The sequence below is a fragment of the Gallinula chloropus genome (genome assembly GCF_964237585.1).
Source record: "Gallinula chloropus genome assembly, chromosome: 23".
NCBI classification, from domain to species: Eukaryota; Metazoa; Chordata; class Aves; order Gruiformes; family Rallidae; genus Gallinula; species Gallinula chloropus.
In genome coordinates this window covers 2,101,456-2,122,308 of record NC_140108.1, presented here as the reverse complement: position 1 = coordinate 2,122,308, position 20,853 = coordinate 2,101,456, and the positions used below count along the sequence as shown (strand labels likewise).

Here is a 20,853-nt window from a genome sequence, read left to right as displayed (position 1 = left end):
ACTGGCTCCTTGACAGAAGAGGTACAAGAACCCAATAACCCCCCAAAAGCCAACCTTTAGTATTTGTGAACATGCACAGGGAGTATCCCTTTCATTGTGCCCTCTCCTCAGAGCTGGGGGTGATGGCAAAGACATGGCAGCAGAGATTAGAGAGATCTGGACAGAACTGAAGCTGGCAGCAGAGATGAGGGAAGACATGAACTGACAGGATCAAGCATTAAAGACAGACCCAAACTAACTTGGCAAGTAGGGGAGTGGGGCTCACAAGGGATCAAAACCTTCACACTCAGGAGAAAAGCAAGGGAAATAACTACCCTCAGGCAGGCTTGTGAAGATACTTTGTTTAATACATCTGAAAAGAATGCATATACAAAGAACTTAGACATGAAAAAAGCATTGGTTCAACACTAACAACTCTACAAGAAATTGGAATTTTGGAAGATGGAGAAGATTCCCTAAGTCTTAAAACCTTTTGAATTTGCAAGCCAAAAAAAAAAATACCTATTTTTGGTAAAATCCCTCCAACACTGCAGTCAGTCTCCATGAAGACCCTGCACACAGTCCTCTGTGGGCTGGAGCCCATTGGGGAAGTTCAAAGTTACTCAGGGGCAAACTGCAGAACAAGGGGATTCCCTTAACTGGTCCCTGTATGGTGCCACACTAACACTAGAAACCCCTTCCCTGCAGTTCCTTCCTACTGACACAGGTCTTGTGTTCCACCCCTCCCTGAAGGATGCCAAGCCATCCAGTAAGAGATGCACCAGCAGGGCCAGCTCCAAAACTCATCTTAAAGTACACCAGGTCCTCTCAGAGCGTTCAAACAGCAGTGGATACGCTGGTCACCCTAAGTGTTTCTCTAATAATTAAGGATTGGCAGATGGGTTTGTTAAAAGCCAACTGGATCAGTTGGGCATGCTTAAAAAGGTGCAGTTATTTCTTCATCACATGACAAAAGCTTATGATGTCAAAGGTTAAGGAAGAGACTGGCAAGCTAGTTTCAAGTCTGATGGTGCATCCAGAGAAAAGGATTCTCCTATTCCTAAGGCTTCATAACTTAGAGGATGGGGTAGAAATTTATGACCTGCACAGTGGAAAAGCCAAGGGAAGAGATACAAGGCAACTTCAGAGGAGATGCAGATACATTTTCTACACTCCTCCTTAGAGGAGCACCAGCTTGGGACATTTTACTTTCCTGTATTTGTCTTCAGTACTAAAGTCTGCTCACACCCAGACTGCTGGCTGGCTGCAGGACAGCCCTAAAAGTTCTTGGAACCAGAACCAAGTCTTGCCAGACTAGCATAAGGGACAAGGCTTCAGTAAGCCAGCCTAGAATTAGTCTGTTACAGAAAATGTCATCACAAGCATGCCTGGATCTTAAACCAAAAAAAAAAAAAAATTAGAAACAGTAAACAAAATAAAAAAACTAGTACTGATCAGTGTTTTTTGATAATACATAATTACTCAAAAATTAACTAGTTTAACTGAATAGAGGGGGCACTGGGGAATAAACACTAACATTCTCATCTCACACAGGGGTCGTGTGGGGGAGATGGGAGTGCAGGGCATTTGTCATTATTGCAAAAAAAAAAAAAAAGAAAACAAATTTTAAAATTTGTATCTTTAGTTTGATTTAAACATTGCTTTTAGTATGACATCAAACACCAGCTTTGCAGAAGGGGCTCTGGAGGGACGTTCATAGCAGCACACACCTGCGAGTCTTCTTCGGCTCCGGAGGCTCCAGGGCAGCCAATATCGCCTCGTCAAATACATTCTTTAGGCCTTTCTGAAAAGGGGTAAAGAGAGAAAGGGGCAGTCTCATTTTTGTGTTTTCACACAACCAAAAAACCCCCAGAAAGCCACGTGGGCAAACCCTTCTAAGGATGACTGGAGGTTTGCCATCTACAAGTCCCAGAGTGTCCTTTGCTCAGCTCTGTCCAAGCCGCGTCGTGGGGTCGGCAGCTCCTTCAGCACAGCAGCTCATCTCTCTGCCCAGGAACAGGGCTCCTCTGACACAAACCCAGTGGTACTCCACAAGAAGCAAAACCACAACGTACCAGAGTTGTTTTCCTTAAAGCAATTTTTATGGTTAGCTGGCTACTACACACATCTCACATGCTGATGACAAAGCAGAGGGTGCTGCGTTGCAATGGAAGGGCTTGGATCTGGAGTACAGCAGTGCAGACACTGTGTGTCAGGAGAGGGGAGACAAGGCAAGCATGCAACCATACACCAGTCCAGTACACACCCTTGGGCAGGCTCCTTAGCCCCACACCCCCAACGATTAGAAGCAGCCAGGTAGAGCCCAGAAGCTGTGCATGGTATCAGAGAAGTCAGGGTGGGAAGAGGACGAGGTGGGTATGGACATTAAGGGTTAAAGTGAAGCCAGGATCAGAATAAAGCTTCCTCAGTCATTTATACAAACAACTGCAATTTTTAATTTCAAAATTTGAAGACAAGCTACAATTGATGTTTCCTCCTTAAAACAATAAAAATCAGAAGCATGAAGAGTAAGAAGCAGCTTTACATCTTACAGTAACAGGCTTTAAGGGTCTATTCTTGAAATGAAGAGGTCTACCAGGTCAGTGAAAGCAAGAATTTTAACAGTTCATAAAGCAGTAGCAAGTACAATGATATTTCCTTCCCCCCAAGGACTGACAAATACTCCACTACAGCACAGACAGCCAAAGCAATAGCAACAGAAAAACACCTCACTGCACACAGGAGAACCAGAAAACCCTTCACATTACAGCATCACTTGCAGATCACCGTTTCATGTACTTTTTTTCATGCAAATACAGTTCACAAGAGTCACAAGTAGAAATTGAAAAAAAAAAAAAACAAAAACACCCATCACTTCTTCCAGTTGGATTCAGGAAGATCAAACATCAGGTCTTATTCTTTTGCTCTTTCTTTAAGTAATGATGTAACCAGATCCTTTCCCCCCCCCAAACAGCCTGAATGATAAAGCTACCCACATCTGGCAACCCAAGCAGCAGAGAGTTAAGCGAGTCCAGTTCATGTTCCACGGTCACAAAGCTTTACTAAAGATATTAAGTATTGTTTTCAGTCCAAAAGCTAATACAGAGGTTGCTCTAAGATGGTAAGCAGACACAACAGCTTTCAACCAAGGTGGTTTTATTCTTTTTTTTTTTTTTTTTTAACCAGGTTTCTACAGTAGTGGGACAGAGGAAGCAGCAGCAAGAGGGGAAGGAGAAAGTTTAGAATATACAGCACTTCCTTTTGGGCTGAGTTTCCGGAGGCTCGAGGGCAGCTAGGATAGCCTCATCAAACACATTCTTCAGACCTCTCTACAAGACAGAGGGGAGGAGAAAAAACAGCAGCCAGGTTAGAGGATTAGAGAAAAACAAGCAGATACAAAGAGCATTCAGGATAGACCAGGCTGAATTCACAGAGGCAGTAACCAGATTTACTTTGCAAAAAAAACCACAAAGTAGATCCCTCAGGAAATTTCAATTTAGATGATTTAGGAGTCAGTGTCAGAGAAACAGGGGACAGACTGGGTTAGACAAGATGAACACCCAGAAGGGCAGAGGCACAAACACAGCGGCAACTGGTAAGAACACGGGGGTGGGAGGGGCCACACAAGAGATGGTGTTTCCACTTTACTGCTGAAGATACAGTTAGGGAGTTCACAGGGCAATAAAACACAGTGAGAGCAGCTTGCCCCACCACAGGGATCCAAAAGGTCAAGGAAGCCTTTAGTTCACCTCTGTGGATAAGCAAGCACATCACATGCACGGACTTACTGCTCCCAACACCCCCAGTGGCAACTGGTCCACAGCAAAGGCTCCTAACAACTCCTCTGCTTTGTGAATTCAGCCCCTGAATAACTGATCATCTCCAGATGGCTGGGAAAACAGGCTCTGGGATCAAAGCAGTATCTCTCTGGTAAGCCATCATCATCATCATCACCACCATCAGTCTTTGAAGAAGCAGGGCGATACCTTACCAGCGCTGCTACTCTGCCACCGAGCGCCAGCCTGGGAATGGTGCAGTTCAGTTATTCAGTTCAGTTACCAAAGCAAATCTAACCACTGGAGTCACAGGGAGACAGAGACGGTGTTAGGGCTGGAGTGAACTGAGATCCAGCAAGAAGTCGGAGCTGCGAGGAGCCTGCGGGGATCACACCGGAGCATGAGGCATGCGCGAGGCTTGCTGGAAGCACAGGGGGACACTGCCGGGCGCCGCCACCCGCACACAGCCCTGCCAGTCACACAGCACCAGCAGCACTGGAGCCCGGCTCAGGGTGTGCTAACTGGACTCGCCTAAATCTACTGGCATGAGGTCAGTTCAGAAGAACTGCTTTATCCCAGCTAAGGAGGCAGGAAAGCTTAAATTACTCCCCTGTAAACAATTGTATTCTTGGCAAAATTAAGCTTAATTCATGCCCTGAAATGATTCAAAGGTAACTGGTTTCTGCCTCACAGGTCAGACTGGATATGTGCCTTTCAGAAAGCCCTTTAATCTTGTTTTCCTCAAGCACATACATGGGAGATTCCCTAAGGCAATTCCACCTGGAAGCATTTAAAGCCACCATGCTACATGCAAGATTATACTTGAAAGTAGTGAAGGAATTACAGGGAACAATCATTCTGTACATGCTCCCCAGCAACTTTCTTTTCTTTTTAATGAGTTGCAACCTAGAACTAGAGTTCTACAGAACTAGAGGCTTCAGTCAAACAATGCCTATGTGAAATCTGAGCCAGAATAAGGCTGCAGTATAAACTCAGTTATGTACTGTTAAGAGCCCAGGCAGGGTAACAGTCAAGAACACATGCTTCCTTAGTTCTACTCAGGTACTCCTTGTTTGTTCTCCCACAGGAGTTGTTCAAAAGAACAGACTTGGGGATTTATATTAAAAGGACATAAAAAATTACAGTAAGAGGAGAGGAAAACAGGATAGGGACAGAATTCTTGAGGAAATGGAAGTGGAGCTGAAAGCCTGGATGTCACAAGAGTAACCAGGTGAAGGGGGCTGTGTTTGATACCACTGGCATCCCAGCTTCAACACCTGGGGCAACAGGCTGAGCTCAGGCTCCCTTTACCCCCTCCATTCACAAACCTGTAAAATCTGTGTGTCAGACCTGCCAAGCTGACACTGGAGGTAGAAGGGAAGGAACTGAATTCACCCTTGTGTTAGGTGCTATTTAACTCATGAGTATAGCAGAAGTGGCAATCATTTTAATTGCAATCTGTGTGCCAGTCACCCTTTGTTATCTGCCTTTCACAGTGGCACTGGCTCCTATTTGTAGAGAAAGGCTGAAAACACCAATGCACCTTAATCAGAGACAGGGATTCCCCAACCTGAGGAGAAGGAGATAGAGCTGACTCCTCAGCACTGCAGTCACCCACACTTACAGATGAGAAGATACTCTGTCTTCATAAACAAGCCTTTGGAAACTCAGCCTCTGCTAACTCACCTAGTACCTTCAGAACATCAACTCTTCCACTCAGACAAGCAAATTCTTCCTCACAGAAAAAAAAAACCACCTTGCTCTGGCTCTGTTATTCTATGATTATTGCTACTGTGGTGTCAAAGTCATTTCTAAGTTAACTGGGAAGGAAACACCACCCCTAGACTGCTGAGATGAACGGGGTAGACAGAAGCCAAGGTAAAGAGAGACTGAATTACCCAGCTGAGTCTGGCCTCAGTTGAAACCAGCTCCTACAACATTGCTTTGCAGGTAGGAAAGCAACCCTCCTGGCTAGGAAACCCAGCTAGCTTACTGCTGGGAACTTCAAACAACCCTCCACAGATAAGCTGTATTTGTTTGGCAGCTGTTACTGACAGACTGAGGAAAAAGGTGTTTTTGGAGGAGAATCAACGACACATGAAGGAAGAAGAGTACAACAGATGCAAACCACCTAGTCTTCCAGGTGAGAAGGCTTCTGAACCCTCCTCCCAGGTTACTCGGTTCCTAAACTCATCAATGGATACACAAGCACTGGTGCTCTAGAAGAAAGTCAGGCCGAGCTTCCAAGTGCATAAAGCTGTTCTCTGCAGCAGATACACTTTAATCTATCTGGAAATAAAAAGAATGGATAAACACTGAAATTTCCAATCATATCAACTCTTACTCTGGTAATTCTTAAGTGCTTCCATACAATCTGAGCAGACTAAACAAGGCAAGTTTAAAGCTACAGAGGAAGTGGTCTCAGTGAGTGCTACAGGACAGAAAGTCCTGGTATGTGTTTAACCAACTAGCAGGTTCTACAGTCTAGTTAGCAGCAGCATTCAGGGCATGCCAGTCACCATCTAAAATGGTATTTCAGAACTGAACAGATCTAAGAATTACAGCTGAAGCACAAATAACCCTCAGCTTGCACGTGGGCAGTAAGGAAGCACAGCCAAGACCACCTTTTGATCAGGGATTCCCAGGATGAACTGCAGTGTGCCTCACCACACCACCTCCAGCGCCAATATCCTGCACAATTCCATTAAAAGCCTCTTCCTTCTCAGCAAACACTCAGGCAGAGCTTTGTTACAAAAAGAAAAGAGTCTCAGGATCCCAAATGGAAAAGCCAGCACGCAATCCAGGCAGAAGTTGCAAGAGAAGTGGGATTTCACACATCATGAGGTTTAGCTATAGAGCTCTGTGCTCAAGATATTAGAAATTAGTGCTCAATAAAACTGAGAAGTGTGAGGTACTGTGCATCCCTGGATCAATTACCAGAGACATATTTCTCAGAGCAGCATTAAGGAAACAGTTAAAGAACTGTAGTAAGTTCTGCACAAATAAGCAAGCACACAAGATTAAGTTCCCAGGGCATCCAAAGTGAAGGTAACAACCAGCCAGCCAATGGCTCCCAACCATCCCACCCTCTTATTCCTACCTTAAGGGGAAAGGATAATCAGGTCTCTGGCCTCAAATCAGCTTATTTTAGTTGGCTTTAGACTCATGTTCACAAGTTAGTTCACACAACATCATCATGTTTATATCTTAAGAACTATTTCATTGTTATTTTCTGTGTCAACAGAACTTCCATCTTAAGGCAGGCACAGGAAACAGCTCACCACCAACTGCACAGGAAGAGAAATAAGCTCTCACAACATGAAGTCTTAGAAGTACCACAACTGACTCTTCTGAGAGGTTTTTTCTTTGCCTCTTTTCAGCAGTGAGCTGCACACTGTGTCCCAACCCACTTACTGTCCACAGCACTTCTGTTTTCAGTAGCTGTTTTGCTTCAACAAAAGCACACACAGTAAGCACATCCTCCTCCATCACCCCTCTGCACTACACCTGATCTTCACAGGCTGACTTTCTTAGCACCACCACCAACTCCTTATGCCTTAGAAGAGGATGAAGAGAAAGCTACAGCATCAACAGCAGAAACAGACCTTATACTTTTAACATTGACACAGAGCTGGTTTTCCCTATGGAAGAAAAGAGTAGAAGCTGCAGTGGTCAGAGACCAGCCCTCACCTGCGTAAGCGCAGAGCACTCCACGTATTTGACAGCCTTCAGGTCCCGGGCCAGTTTCTCAGCAGTCTCTGGAGTTATGGGCTTCTGCTTGTTCTTGGCAAGTTTCTCAATTGTTGAGGGGTCATCTCTTAGATCAATTTGGGTCCCAACAAGCAGGAAAGGAGTCTTTGGACAGTGGTGAGTGATTTCAGGTACCCACTAATGGCAGAGAAGACACACAGTATTTGTTACTAACCACTTCAGAGAACTCCTAACCTGCTTCCAAAAAATCACTACAGCTGCTCCCTTTTTTTAGGCAGAATTCAACCAACCTTTTCTTTCACATTTTCAAATGAAGAAGGAGACACCACAGAAAAACAGACCAGAAATACATCTGTCTGTGGATAGCTGAGGGGTCGTAATCTATCATAATCTTCCTGACCTGGAAGAGCAAACATTAACACAGTATTAGACAAGGAAATAGTGCCCTTTGCAGGTAGCTACACCATGCACATACCAGCACAGCATCATTACTGTGATTAATCCAAACTCTTAAGCAAATACAAATGCCCTGAACCCAAACATTCAAAGCTCTTAATCTTCAACTACAGAATTCACTCAGTTGCTACGTAACAGCAAGGCACAAAGTCACAGGAGAGCTGGGAAGTCTGACAGGAGTAGGGTCTAATAAATTTTTAGAACTAACACCCTCAGACTGCCCAACACTCCCTCAATTATACTGAAAAGTTGTAGAACATGGATCTGGTTATAGGAGTCTGCACCTAGTCCATTCACTGAAAGCACTGTGCCATCAAATTTCATCACCCTGCACTTTGGAGGAAGAAAAAAGCAGTTGGTCACTAGACTATTCTGACTTATACTTGGAAATACTTAATGAAGCACCTTCTAAGCAGTAAGAGGAGAATACTGCTGTTACAGGGGAGCGTGTTCAGGCAGTGAGCACGTTTCAGAAGCAGCCAGGTTCTTCCCTTTGGGTCTGTGAGGAGCAGGCAGTCCCCACAGAGCACTGTCAGCGCTGACCCACAGCCCGACTCTGCCCCAACTCATCATCGAGCTTCCCCCTGCCAATTCAGCAGCATTCTGTTTTTAGAAAGCAAACCTGGCACTAAAGGAACTGCTCCACTTGCTGGCAAACAGATCAGAAACACTTGTTCAGAAGGCTTTAGGTGTCAGCTGATACTCTCTTGCCTACCATACAGAACAGACCTCTGAGAGCGGGAAGAAGCTGACTCAACACCTGGGACAGATCAATGGAGGAAGATCAATAGTTTGAAGACAGAGGTCTAAACAGCTAGTTACAGCTCTCATGCTTTGCCAGACAGAGCTCAGCACTGACCAAAACACCTTGTTGCTATCAGACTACTCCAAAAATCTGTCTTCATAGTAGAAGTTCAAAAGACTGCTTTTTTTGTCCTTTCTTCAAATCTGACAGTGAGGAATAGGGGGGTTACCCATCCAAGTTCTGAAACTTGTGCTGGCTGCTGTTCAGCCAGAAGCAGGGAACCTCCAAAGAACAAAAAGACTCACACTTCAGAGCCCAGCTCTGAAAGGAAAGCTGTTATATTCACAGGTGTTTATAGAGTCACCTACACACACTAAAGCCACTTGTTAAGATTTCAGACTTACTGGCTGGATTACTGCTCTCACATTCACAGAATCATAGAATGGCATGGGTTTGGAAGGGACCCCAAGGATCACAGAGCTCCAACCCCCTGCCACAGGCAGGGACACCAACCTCCAGGCCTGGAGCTACACAAGGTTGCCCAGGGCCCCATCCAACCTGGCCTTGAACACCCCCAGGGATGGGGCACCCACACCCTCTCTGGGCAGCCTGTTCCAGCCCCTCACCACTCCCTCTGCAAAGAACTTCCCCCTAATATCTCATCTCACCCTTCCCTCCTCCAGCTTCACTCCATCCCCCTTGTCCTGCCAGTCTCTGCCCTTTAACAAGCTGATTCCCCTCCTGTTCCTCTGCTCCCTTCAGGGACTGGAAGGCTGCAATGAGGTCCCCCCACAGCCTTCTCTTCTCCAGGCTGAACCAGCCCAGCTCCCTCAACCTGTCTCCATAGGGGAGCTGCTCCAGCCCTCTAATCATCCTTGTGGCCTCCTCTGACCCCTCTCCACCAGTCCCACATCCTTCTTGTATTGAGGGCCACAGCTGTGGCCACAGGACTCCAGCTGGGGCCTCCCCAGGGCAGAGCAGAGAGGGACAATCCCCTCCCTGTCCCTGCTGCCACCCCTCTGCTGATGGAGCCCAGGATCCCATCGCCCTTCCCAGCTGCCAGAGCCACTCCTGGCTCATGTTAAGCTTCTCATCCCCCCTGACACCCAGGTCCTTCTCAGGGCTGCTCCCCAGGAGCTCCTCTCCCAGTCTGTATCTGTGTCTGGGATAAGGCAGCACATGGATATTCAGATCTACACAGGCAATGGCTTCCAGAGGACGTCAGCAGGAACAGACTGAGTTCTATCAAGACAATTTCAGCTCAAGTAAACCCTCTGGAAGGAGAGGTTACAACACCAGATACCACCTTCCCACTTAGCTACTGTGACAGACTGGGGACAGGGTACTTCTTTGATCACAACCCAGGCTACTTACTACACAAAAGCCATGTACAACCCACAGTTTTATTCAGCATAATTTTCTCCTTTAATGCCTTTTAAAAACAGAAACCCTTTAACCTTCAGGCATCACCTAGATTAGAGGTCAAAGTTTGAAACTTGTCTTCTGGTGTCACAAAATCAAACAGCTTTAATAGAAGTGGAAGGTTTTCTTGGTTTATTGAGGATTTTTAAGTAAACTCAATTTAGCAACTTATCAAAGTTTCAGAAAGGAAAACAAGATTTTTTTCCCTCTCATAAAAAAAGAACCATCTGTCTACATCTTCACCTGCAACATCATCTCAGCTACATCTTGGACAGGTACAAGGACACAAGCACTTAATTTCTCACCTGCAGTATCAAAGAGGCCTAGGGTGTAAGGCTCTCCTCCAATCATCACTGTTACAGCATAGTTATCAAAAACCTGGAAAGAAAAAGGGAACACATTTAAAAGAATGTGAATAACCCACCACCTGCACAGGCAGAAACCATTAGGTACACAGTGCTATTGCTATTAAGGCTAACAGAACAATTAAGTTTGGAGTAGGGATGTAAGGGCTGTCTCCAAGGGTATCTGGAGCAAAGGCTCACCAGGTACACTGCTGCATATAACAGGGTAAGAGCTACTTAGTGAAACACCTGCCCTGCAAAGGCTCCTGCCTGTAACTGCTGAGATTTCCCCACATTTTAACCTTCACACTTGGGCTGACACAGTACACACACACCCCCAAAGAGACAGAACTCAAACTTCAGCCCTGCCCTTCAGGACAGGCTTCTCACAGGTCCAGAGTCCTCTGAGGTTCATCCTTCTGAATGGTTAGGGAATTCAGTACAGACTCCATCTTTTCAGCAGCAAATTTATCCTTTGGAAGAAACAATACAGGTGATCAAGGTAAGTCTGTGTCAAACTCACTCCCAATCTAAAAGGAGAATCCAGCTCCAGAAGACCAAGTTATGTTGTCCCTGTACAGCATCTGGCACAACAGTCCTGTCTTCAAGGGCAGGCCTGCTACACAGGTCAGGAGCTAACACTGCTGAAAACACTGTACCCAGTGACTTGTTTACAAGCCAACTGAGCACAGGGACCTACACAAAGCCTTCTAGTCAACATCCACAGGCTCAGCATCAAAGAGGATACTGTCTGAGATCACAGAACCACAGAATTGTAGGGGTTGGAAGGGACCTCCAGAGATTGAGTCCAACCCCCTGCCAAAGCAGGGTCCCTGGGACAGGTCACACAGGTCGGTGTCCAGACAGGGCTGGAATCTCTCTAGAGAAGGAGACTCCACACCCCCTGGGCAGCAGACCAGTGTTTCTGTAACTGTTTTACCTTCAGAACCCTAGCACAGTATTGCAGAAAGTACCACTGGCAAAATCTCCTTCCCACTGTAAAGTCCCCCAGCTGTCCCTGCCCTGCATGGGCTGCAGGGTTACTGGGAGACAGCCCAGACTGCCACACAAGGACAGGGAAGTTCTGCTTCATCTGCTCCAACACAGAACTGAAGTTGAGCAGCTGAAGTAAACTGCAACATTAGAGGCCAGCAGTCATCACAAAAGCTTTGCAGGCAAGAGAGGAGGGAGGTACATGGTAGTCACATGCATCTACTAACAGGGCTTTAGAATGAGCTTAGGTCCTTGAAAAAAATCCCACTAAAAATGGAGATAAACCCATTGAGACAGCATTTCAAAGCTAACTTCCACGAGCCCAGATCTGTCTCCTTTTCACCCAACTGTCCTCATTAGAGCCATACCTGACACCACACTGATTTTTTTTCAGCTTTTCATAACTCAGTGATTGAGAAAGCACCTATGGCTGCACATTCCCAGGAGCATCAGCTAGAAGCAGAAGTCTCCCTCTCATACGACTTCAGATTAGCATTCCTGCTTTTGAATTACTGCAAGAGATTTCATTCATCTCCAGTAACAGCAGCCCAATCCTTCACACACTGCCCTGAGTTTGCCTAAATGAACCACCCAGAAAGTGCACACCTACACATAACACCTTCAGGCCAGGGGGCAGTGGAAAGCGTTTCTTAGGGCACATTCAATACACCACAACTGCTACTTGAAGGCTCCAAAGGACAGGTCAGGATGAGAACTCACCTACTGCTAGGCACAGAACAAGAAATCTGAATGCTCCATGCTGAAGGTCACAGTATTTGCTGTTTCAGATGTCAGAAGATCATTTGCAGCTTAATCCCCCAAAGATGGCCCATCATTTTCACCCAGGGAACAGTAAGGCAATTATACTCCCCGTAGCTGCTCTTTTAGGACTCCCTGTATTGTGTCCCTAATACTTTCCTTTTTTCCTTTTTAAGTTCCCTATCTGCTAAATGGAATTTCCCCCTCCCCAAGACAGAGTCACTACCTTAGGTCTGGCATTCAGCCCCAAAGTTACAACACCAACCTTCAGAGAAACACAGCAACTACAGTCTCCTAGCATAATTTCACCCTGTGCCAAACAGGCTAAAAACCAGAGCAACAATCAGCCCAAGAGAAGTTTCAGTTCCCAGCAGTGCCAGACACCCACTGCAGCCAGTGGCACAGCCTTTCACCTTACAGGAGTCCCACCTGCCTCTTGATGCCTTTTATGAGTGACATCAGAAGCATGCAGGTGACAAACCACATGCAGTACCAGTATGAAACCCACCTCCCACTGAGAAATAACCTCAAAAAAAAAAAAAAAGAGAGAGAAGATGCTGCAAAACAAAGCCAAGAGAAAGCAGCTGATCACTGAGAACTGGTGCATTCACCAGTGATGTTCAGGCCATGCTGCTGCAGAGGGAACAGCACAGGAGTTTGCAGCAGCCAGGGCAGTGCCTGCTCAGAGAGGCTCCATTCAAAGCCAGTGTTACTGCTCTGCTACAACACCCCCACACCTTCTAATGGCTTTATGCTCAGCACCCCTGGACACCCTCAGAAAGAAGGGTGCTGCCTTCCTCTGAGGGGGACCCTGCAGTAGCCACTGCAGCTGGATCCCTGGTGTTTGGCAGTGCACTGGCCTCGAGCTACCTCTGGTAACCACCAGGTTCTCAAAATCAGAAGTCTATCTCCAGGTTCTTCTCCTGCTTAAACATTTTTGTTAAGCAATTTCAGTCCTACCCACTTTATCCTAAGGTCCTTATTTAGCCTCAAATGTTCTGGGGACATTAAAACTTAGGGACACTCAGACAGTTTGCCTTCATTTGGGGAACAGTGCTGTGTGTTGTATTTCTCTGCCTCTTTATTATGAGAAGTACTAGCTAGAATATCAGAGGTTATTTACCAGTTTCTAGAGTATGAAATATGCCTCCAGGCCACCCACAGAATTACAAATAGGCCTGTGATATCCCCAGAACAGGGAGTTCCTCAAGCCATGAGGTCCAGAGGTCAATACTACTCCAGAAACATGGGATGCTTTTGAAAGACACTATAAATAAGCCTTAGTACATCTTAAGCACACTGTACTAGCAAGTAAACTTTGAATGTCTTTTCCACATTGCTCATTAACAGGGATTTAGAGACAGGGCTATCATCTGCAGGACAGCACAGTAACTTGAAAGCTTTCAAAATACATATTTAAGATACCATTTTCCAACACAATCAAGAGTCATTTCACAAGGGATAAGTCTAGAAATACTGACTGCCTGAACTCAGTGACCACTTTGCTATTGTCTTGACTGCAAAGAGGAACTTAAATAGGGCAAACAGGCTTCCACAGGTCCAGCACAGGAGGTGGATGTCCTAGAAGCAGCCCAGCAGTATAGCTGACATGGTTTGAAACTGTGTTTTACCAAACTTCTTCCCTACCAGTCTGCAACGAGGGGACCTCCATGAGGTGAGCTTAGGTGCCCACATCTACAGCTCCCCAGCTCATACTGCACAGGGCGGCGTCCAGACGGGGCTGGAATCTCTCCAGAGATGGAGACTCCACACCCCCTGGGCAGCCTGTCCCAGGGCTCCCTCACCCTCACTGGGGAAAAGTTCTTCCCCAGGTTGCTGTGGAACTCCCTGTGCTCCAACTTGCAGCCATTGCCCCTTGTCCTGTCCCCACAGACACTGAAAAGGGGCTGCCCATTTCCCCCTGCATCCCATCCTTCAGATACTGATAAACATTAATCAGGTCACCCCTTAGTCTTCTTCTCTCCAGGCTGAACAGCCCCAGCTCACTCAGCCTTTCCTCACAGGGGAGATGCTCCAGGCCCTTGAGCATCCCCGTAGCCCCTCTGGACTCTCTCCAGGAGATCCCTGTCTTGTTTATCCCAGGGAGCCCAGAACTGGACACAACACTCCAGGTGGGGCCTGACCAGGGCAGAGCAGAGGGGGAGGATCCCCTCCTGTGACCTGCTGCCCACACTCCTCTTGATGCCCCCAGGATCCCATTGTCTCTCTCAGCCCCCAGGGCACACTGCTGGCTCATGGCCACCCTGTCATCTACCAGCACCCCCAGGTCCTTCTCCACAGAGCTCCTCTCCAGCAGGTCACCCCCAGCCTGTGCTGACTCCAGCAGTTCTTCCTTCCCAGGTGCCAGACTCTCCACTTGCTTTTGTTGAACCTCATCTGGTTTCTCCCTGCCCAGCTCTCCAGCCTGTCCAGGTCTCGCTGGATGGCAGCGCAGTGTCCTGTGTGTCAGCCACTGTTCTTTTAAGTTGCTTTACAGTAACAGAAAATACCACTGGCCCTTTCCCCAACAGGCATTTGACTTCTTCACAATGCATTTCCAGACCCAGAGTTGTTTGAGGGATCTAGAGAAACTCTTCAGTTTGTATACACATGTAGCAGATGGTCTTTTCAGGTCTGTAACTGAGAAAACTTAACAAGACCATCCAAGATCTCAAGGTCTCTTGCAGCAGCCTCCTTAAAAAGCAAACCAGCTCAGTGTGAGCACACTGCTATGATGCTGTTATAGCAACAGAAAACACTACTTTCCCTAAAAATTAAGGTGTGGCATGAGCTGAGAGTGCAAGTTACAGAGCGGGTGTTCCCACTGCTCATCCTCTCTGCTCTGCAGCCCGTGGTCACAGAACCCAGCCAGTGGCCCCCAAGCAGACAGAACCCACCAGACACAGGAAAGGCATCCCAGCACCACCAGGTCATGCAACAGTCAGGCTGCAGCAGCGTAGCAAACACACTGATCATTCCTCTTTCATGCTGGATTAGTCTCCAACAAGAAAGCAGGCTGTAAGAAAAAAAGCACTAAGGCATGCATGGCACAGGAGTGAGTTAGGAGGGAAAGCCATGCCCAGAGCAGCACTGCAGACACCCTCTCACTTACCGTTGGTACATATTCCGATGGGAATTTATTTGTTGTGTAAGAAATTAAGAGACAGGTTTTACCAACAGCACCATCACCCACAACTACACACTTGATCGTCTGCATAGCTGAAGTCTACTAGAATATCAACTCCAACAGGAACCTAGAAGGAAAAAAAAAAAAGATAGATATTTAGATGTTTCTCATTCTCACTGGATAGCAGGACGTGTCATTGATGAGCTTTGACTGGAGGCCAAGCCACGAGCAGCACAGTTGGGATCTGAAAACAAGCCACTCCTAAATGAGCTGGTAGATCCATTCTCCTCAGACACACTGTTCATTTTTATACATACAAATGCCTCTTCCCAACAGCCAGACCCCTCCCAAACACATACAACTGCCAAACACCACCTAAAGTGACATCTGCCATGGTCACTTCTCTACACTGACAGAAGGAGTGAATTTACCTGGTCCTCCTTAACACACAGTGCTGGTTTTACCTGATTACCTAGAAGCAGCCAAAAGAGATCTTTAGGCTTTTTTAGTCTGTTTTTAATGCATGGAAGCATCCTGCTTCAAATGCAATGAGAGCTGAAAGTGCAAGCTTGGGTCTTGAGAGCTGCCAAGTAACATACGGATCTCCCAAGAGATCTTCCCTCTGGAGAACACTTCAGGAAAGCAAGCTCAGCAGAAAACACAGCAGCATGAGCTTTGGAAGTAGTTTATGGAATAAAAATAAGCAGGTACAGGCAGAAGTAAGTATTATTAATTCCTACTCCCCCTGCTTTTCTTTTGAAAGCCTAAATACAGTTCTACAATCTTTTCCTTAATATTACTGCTCAACACATACCTTGATCCCCACTTTGAAGTGGCTAACACCACCCAGCAACTCAGCAGGGCATCCAGCTCCCAAGGAATAACATGAGTCTCCAGACATTACAAAAACCCCAATGTACCCAACTACCTCAATACTCCCCCAGCACAGACTTTAGCACGTGAATTAAATCAATATTTGCCATCAATACCTCCTCCAAACATCATTTAGTGCCAGATACAGCTGCCCTTCATTAATATATTACCTTAATTAGAAAAGGACCAAGCCTTTGCCCAGTCATACACATGTAAAATCCTGACCCCAGCAAGCCTAGTGGTAAAGCTCCCATTGACTTTCAGTGCTTCCATATTATTGGAAGTACTTTTCTCTGCAGCAGCAAGAGCTGCAAACTGAGTTACCCCCTGCTAGAGCATGGGGAAGAAGACAAGAAGAGACATCCAGTGCAGCAGATTTACCCTCAGAACAGCAGCAATGCCTCTGCCTAATGAGGATATTGCCATGGGTCTCACTGCTGGGTAACTGCATTGATGAACTGAATCAATCCCTACTGAACTGAGCATTTGGGCACTTCCCAGGGATTTCACTTCTCAGCAGTCTGGAAGAAATTCAAGGTCTTTGAGCATTCTGGTCAGATACTGCACATCCATTGTCATGCTTGCAAGAAAAGGTAATTACTAGTGACTCAAAACCAAGCTTACAGCACTAGCTTCTCTTTAGATGCTGCAGGGATGCTCAATGATTTACACACAGCCAGTTACCTCCATAATAAACATAGGCAACAGCTCCAAAACCCAGACCTTGTAAGGAAATACTGATCCCCACACATTCCCACCAGCCATGGAAAGATGTGCAAGCAGGAAATAGCAAAGACTTTCTCAGAGCAGAAGATCAGCATCCAGTATATCACACACTCACAACACTGCTATCTATACAGAACCACAAGGTTGGAAAAGACCTTTAATATCACCCAGTCCAACCATTCCCATCCTAAGCTGAACAATATCCCTGAGTACCTCATCTACCCTTTTTTTAAGCACACCCAGGGGGGGTGACTCAGCCCTTCCCTGGGCAGCCTGTGCCACAACCCCACAACTCTTTCAGGGAAGAACTTTTCCCTCCCAGCTGAGCTGACCCTGCCCTGGGGCAGCTTGAGCCCATTGCCCCTTGTCCCATCTCCTGTCCCCTGGCTGCAGAGACCACCGCCCACCTCTCTACAACCTGTAGTTGTAGGTGGTGAGAAGGTCTCCCCTCAGCAATCTTCTTCCAATAAATAGCAAGATGATGAAGGATTGGCACAGGCATGGGGCATGAGCACCAGCCCTCTACTTGGTGCTGGATTTCAAAATCAAAACAACCTAGTGTGAATTTATGCAGCAGAGCTCAGTTTCACACAGGACCATCAGAAGCCTACACAGTGAAGCTGTATCAACAGGCCTTTCCTTACTACTCCAAAAAGCTCTGGAGTTTGGCCCTATGGCAAGCACAACATTTCCATTTCTAAAGCATCTTCCGTGTTTAGGTCACCTCAACTGTCTCCATCTAAGTAATATTAGTCAATATTGCCTCAACTTCCCAGGTGCTCACATAGTTCTTCTTGCCACGCTGGTACCACTGATCACAGAGAAAAAGTCCTGGTTTAAAATGAAAGAATCCCACCAGAAAGAAACCTGGCAATAGAGCAAAGGATCTTAGTCCCAAATTAAGAAAGGCTCTATGCTCAAAAGAAAGGTAGAAAGGGATGAGTCACTTGTTAAATAGATTTATTTTAAAAGGAAAATAGATCAAAACAGTCATCAAGTCTGGCTAACAAACTTGAGTGCACTCAAGCTAAAACCAGCCTAAATTAGAGCCTGCCTTGCTAGCTCACCAGCCTTACCCATGCAGGAAGGCACCATCCTCTGCCTTTGGTTTTGGGATTTGCCTAAACACAGCCATTCAGGTATGGCACTGCACAGCACAGGGAGCAACTGCCCTGAATTCCTTTCAGACTTGATACATTTAATACACAACACACTGAGTTTCCCAAACACTTCTCACGTGTTTTTCAATTTCAACTGGAATTCCTTACGCTGCCCACCCAGACTCAGGAAATCCCTGCTCACCCTACATGCCATCACAACAGGAACAGCCCAGGTTAACAGCAGCCACCCTCACTAAGAAACCTAATCTCTTTCCACCCTGCCCTCCCCTTGGCAGACACCTCCTCCTCCTCCCTTCCTGCTCTACCTCTTCTTAAACCCTCTTGCACCAGCTATTTGCATTTCCTTGTTTACCTGTAATTTGCAAGTTACACATCTGCTTCAAGACAGCCTTCCCAGAACCCACAGAAGAACCATCTAGACTCCAAAGCACTTCCCAAGCCCTGCAACATACCAACCCCATAAATCTTAAAGTGCTCTAGATGCCCTCACACAGGAATAGCTCACACATGGCTTTGCATTAAAATAACTCCAACAACATAAGGATGTGTTTAGTTTTACCCTTTAAAACTTACTGCTCCAGAGAACATCACAGACTGACAGGGGTTGGAAGGGACCTGGAGAGCTCCTGGGGTCCAACCCCCTGCCAAAGCAGCTCCCCAGCTCATATTGCACAGGGCGGCGTCCAGACGGGGCTGGAATCTCTCCAGAGATGGAGACTCCACACCCCCTGGGCAGCCTGTCCCAGGGCTCCCTCACCCTCACTGGGGAAAAGTTCTTCCCCAGGTTGCTGTGGAACTTCCTGTGCTCCAACTTGCAGCCATTGCCCCTTGTCCTGTCCCCACAGACACTGAAAAGGGGCTGCCCATTTCCCCCTGCAAGCAATGAAATGAATCCGGTCTCACAAAGCACATCAGCTCGTGGCTGTACTGCAAACCTCCCTTTGCCCTGTCCTCAGCCACAGCTAAACCCTCCATACAGGCCCTGGGAGAGAAGCTGCTGTGCTCTGCTCAGGGCTCGGGTCAGACCCTCCAGCTAAGACAAAGCACAGGCTGTACACACACCCCTGGCACCATTCCAGCAACAGTCAGTGTCGGTTTTTGCAGAGAATGAGCAACTTCATCTGCAGAATCACTCTGGTACAGCAGAGAACATCAGCAGTTCAAATTAATTTCCCGTAAAGCACAGCTTACTCTCACCCTACACCTTAAATCATAGAATGTCATGGGTTTGGAAGGGACCCCAAGGATCACAGAGCTCCACCCCCCCTGCCACAGGCAGGGACACCAACCTCCAGGCCTGGAGCTACACAAGGCTGCCCAGGGCCCCAGCCAACCTGGCCTTGAACACCCCCAGGGATGGGGCACCCACCCCCTCTCTGGGCAGCCTGTTCCAGCCCCTCACCACTCTCTCTGCAAAGAACTTCCCCCTAATATCTCATCTAACCCTTCCCTCCTTCAGCTTCACTCCATCCCCCTTGTCCTGCCAGTCTCTGCCCTTTAACAAGCTGATTCCCCTCCTGTTCCTCTGCTCCCTTCAGGGACTGGGAGGCTGCAATGAGGTCCCCCCACAGCCTCCTCTTCTCCAGGCTGAACCAGCCCAGCTCCCTCAGCCTCTCTCCATAGGGGAGCTGTTCCAGCCCTCTGAGCATCTCTGTGGCTCCTTTGACCCCTCTCCACCAGTCCCACATCTTTCTTGTATTTGGGGCCCCACAGGGTTGTGCTGCTCCTCCTCACACCTTCAACCACGTACCACTCTACAGCAGCTGTGAGGCACAGGCTCCAACCACACAACTCAAACCACATGCCACCTTTTCCTACCAGGGGACCTGGTCCTTTAAGTTTTCCCCATCAGCAGGAACAAAAACCAAGTGCAAATAACCTGAGGCCTCACTCCAGAAGGCAAAGCAGAACCTGAACTGCACAACAAGGACGTGGAAAAGCCTGGGGGGGAGGGTGGGGGGGTGTGAGTGGGTGGTTTGTCTGGTATTTTTTCTTTCTAAAGGAAGAAAACAAAAATTACCACGAACAACAGAACTTGTCGTGCACCAGTTCAGTATGTACCAAGCCACTACCCCTTCTCTCACACAGTTATTTAATTGCCACCCCCCAACATCAGCCACTTCAGGATTACATCTTTAAAGGCCCAGAGTGCCTTCAAGTAAGGGATCCCCTCACTTTGCTTTTAATAGATTGAAACAATAGCTGGAATCAGCAGAGTAGAAAATTTACCTCCCCAAACCCTGCAGCAAGCAGCAACACTAGGTAAGATAGCAACAGCACTGTATACACACACCAGCACACTGCAAACCTTTTAAAAGGGTCTTATTTCCAAGATCAGGATGTAAGAGGACCCAAGACCACTCCTGCAGCTCCAGCAAACAAAGAGGAAGATAAAGGTCACAGCTCACAAGAGCACAGTGATGAAGATGAGGGGATGAAGTAAACAACCACCAGGGTCCTTGAAGACCACCTGAAGACTGTAGTAGGCATGGGGGAAAGGGTGGAAACCTGTGATAGTGAGTTTCCAGGCAAGTAATGAATATGTTAATCATGTCTCAGAAATATCCTTAACACCTATGTAGAACCAACTGTGTAATTAACTCATTCAGGGTGCACATTAGGAGCGATCCCCTGTGTGCCCAGCACAGCAATGCAGGGTACCTGCTTCACAGTCACCAAGACTATTGTGGTTTTATTTCAGCTTTTCATGGCACCAGGACATACAGCTTGATCCCACAATACTGAAATAAGACAGTAGAAATTTTAAGCAGATTTCAAGTCTTAGGCATAATCTTCCAAAGTCTTTCTTACCAGTGGGAAA

The 20,853-nt window shown here is 46.9% G+C and overlaps 1 protein-coding gene across 1 annotated transcript in view; it reads right to left on the bottom strand.

Moving 5' to 3' along the window:
- Window positions 1–326: 326 nt before the first annotated feature.
- The window catches only part of CDC42 (cell division cycle 42), a 29,694-nt gene continuing 9,167 nt past the window's right edge, over window positions 327–20,853 (bottom strand). The window contains exons 2-6 of the mRNA XM_084274655.1: window positions 15,298–15,439; window positions 10,395–10,467; window positions 7,757–7,866; window positions 7,446–7,643; window positions 327–1,783 (exon numbers count right to left, since the gene is read on the bottom strand). Coding sequence (XP_084130781.1) covers window positions 1,694–1,783; window positions 7,446–7,643; window positions 7,757–7,866; window positions 10,395–10,467; window positions 15,298–15,402 — 576 coding nt within the window. The 5' untranslated portion in view covers window positions 15,403–15,439 and the 3' untranslated portion in view covers window positions 327–1,693. The remainder of the gene's footprint in view (window positions 1,784–7,445; window positions 7,644–7,756; window positions 7,867–10,394; window positions 10,468–15,297; window positions 15,440–20,853) is intronic.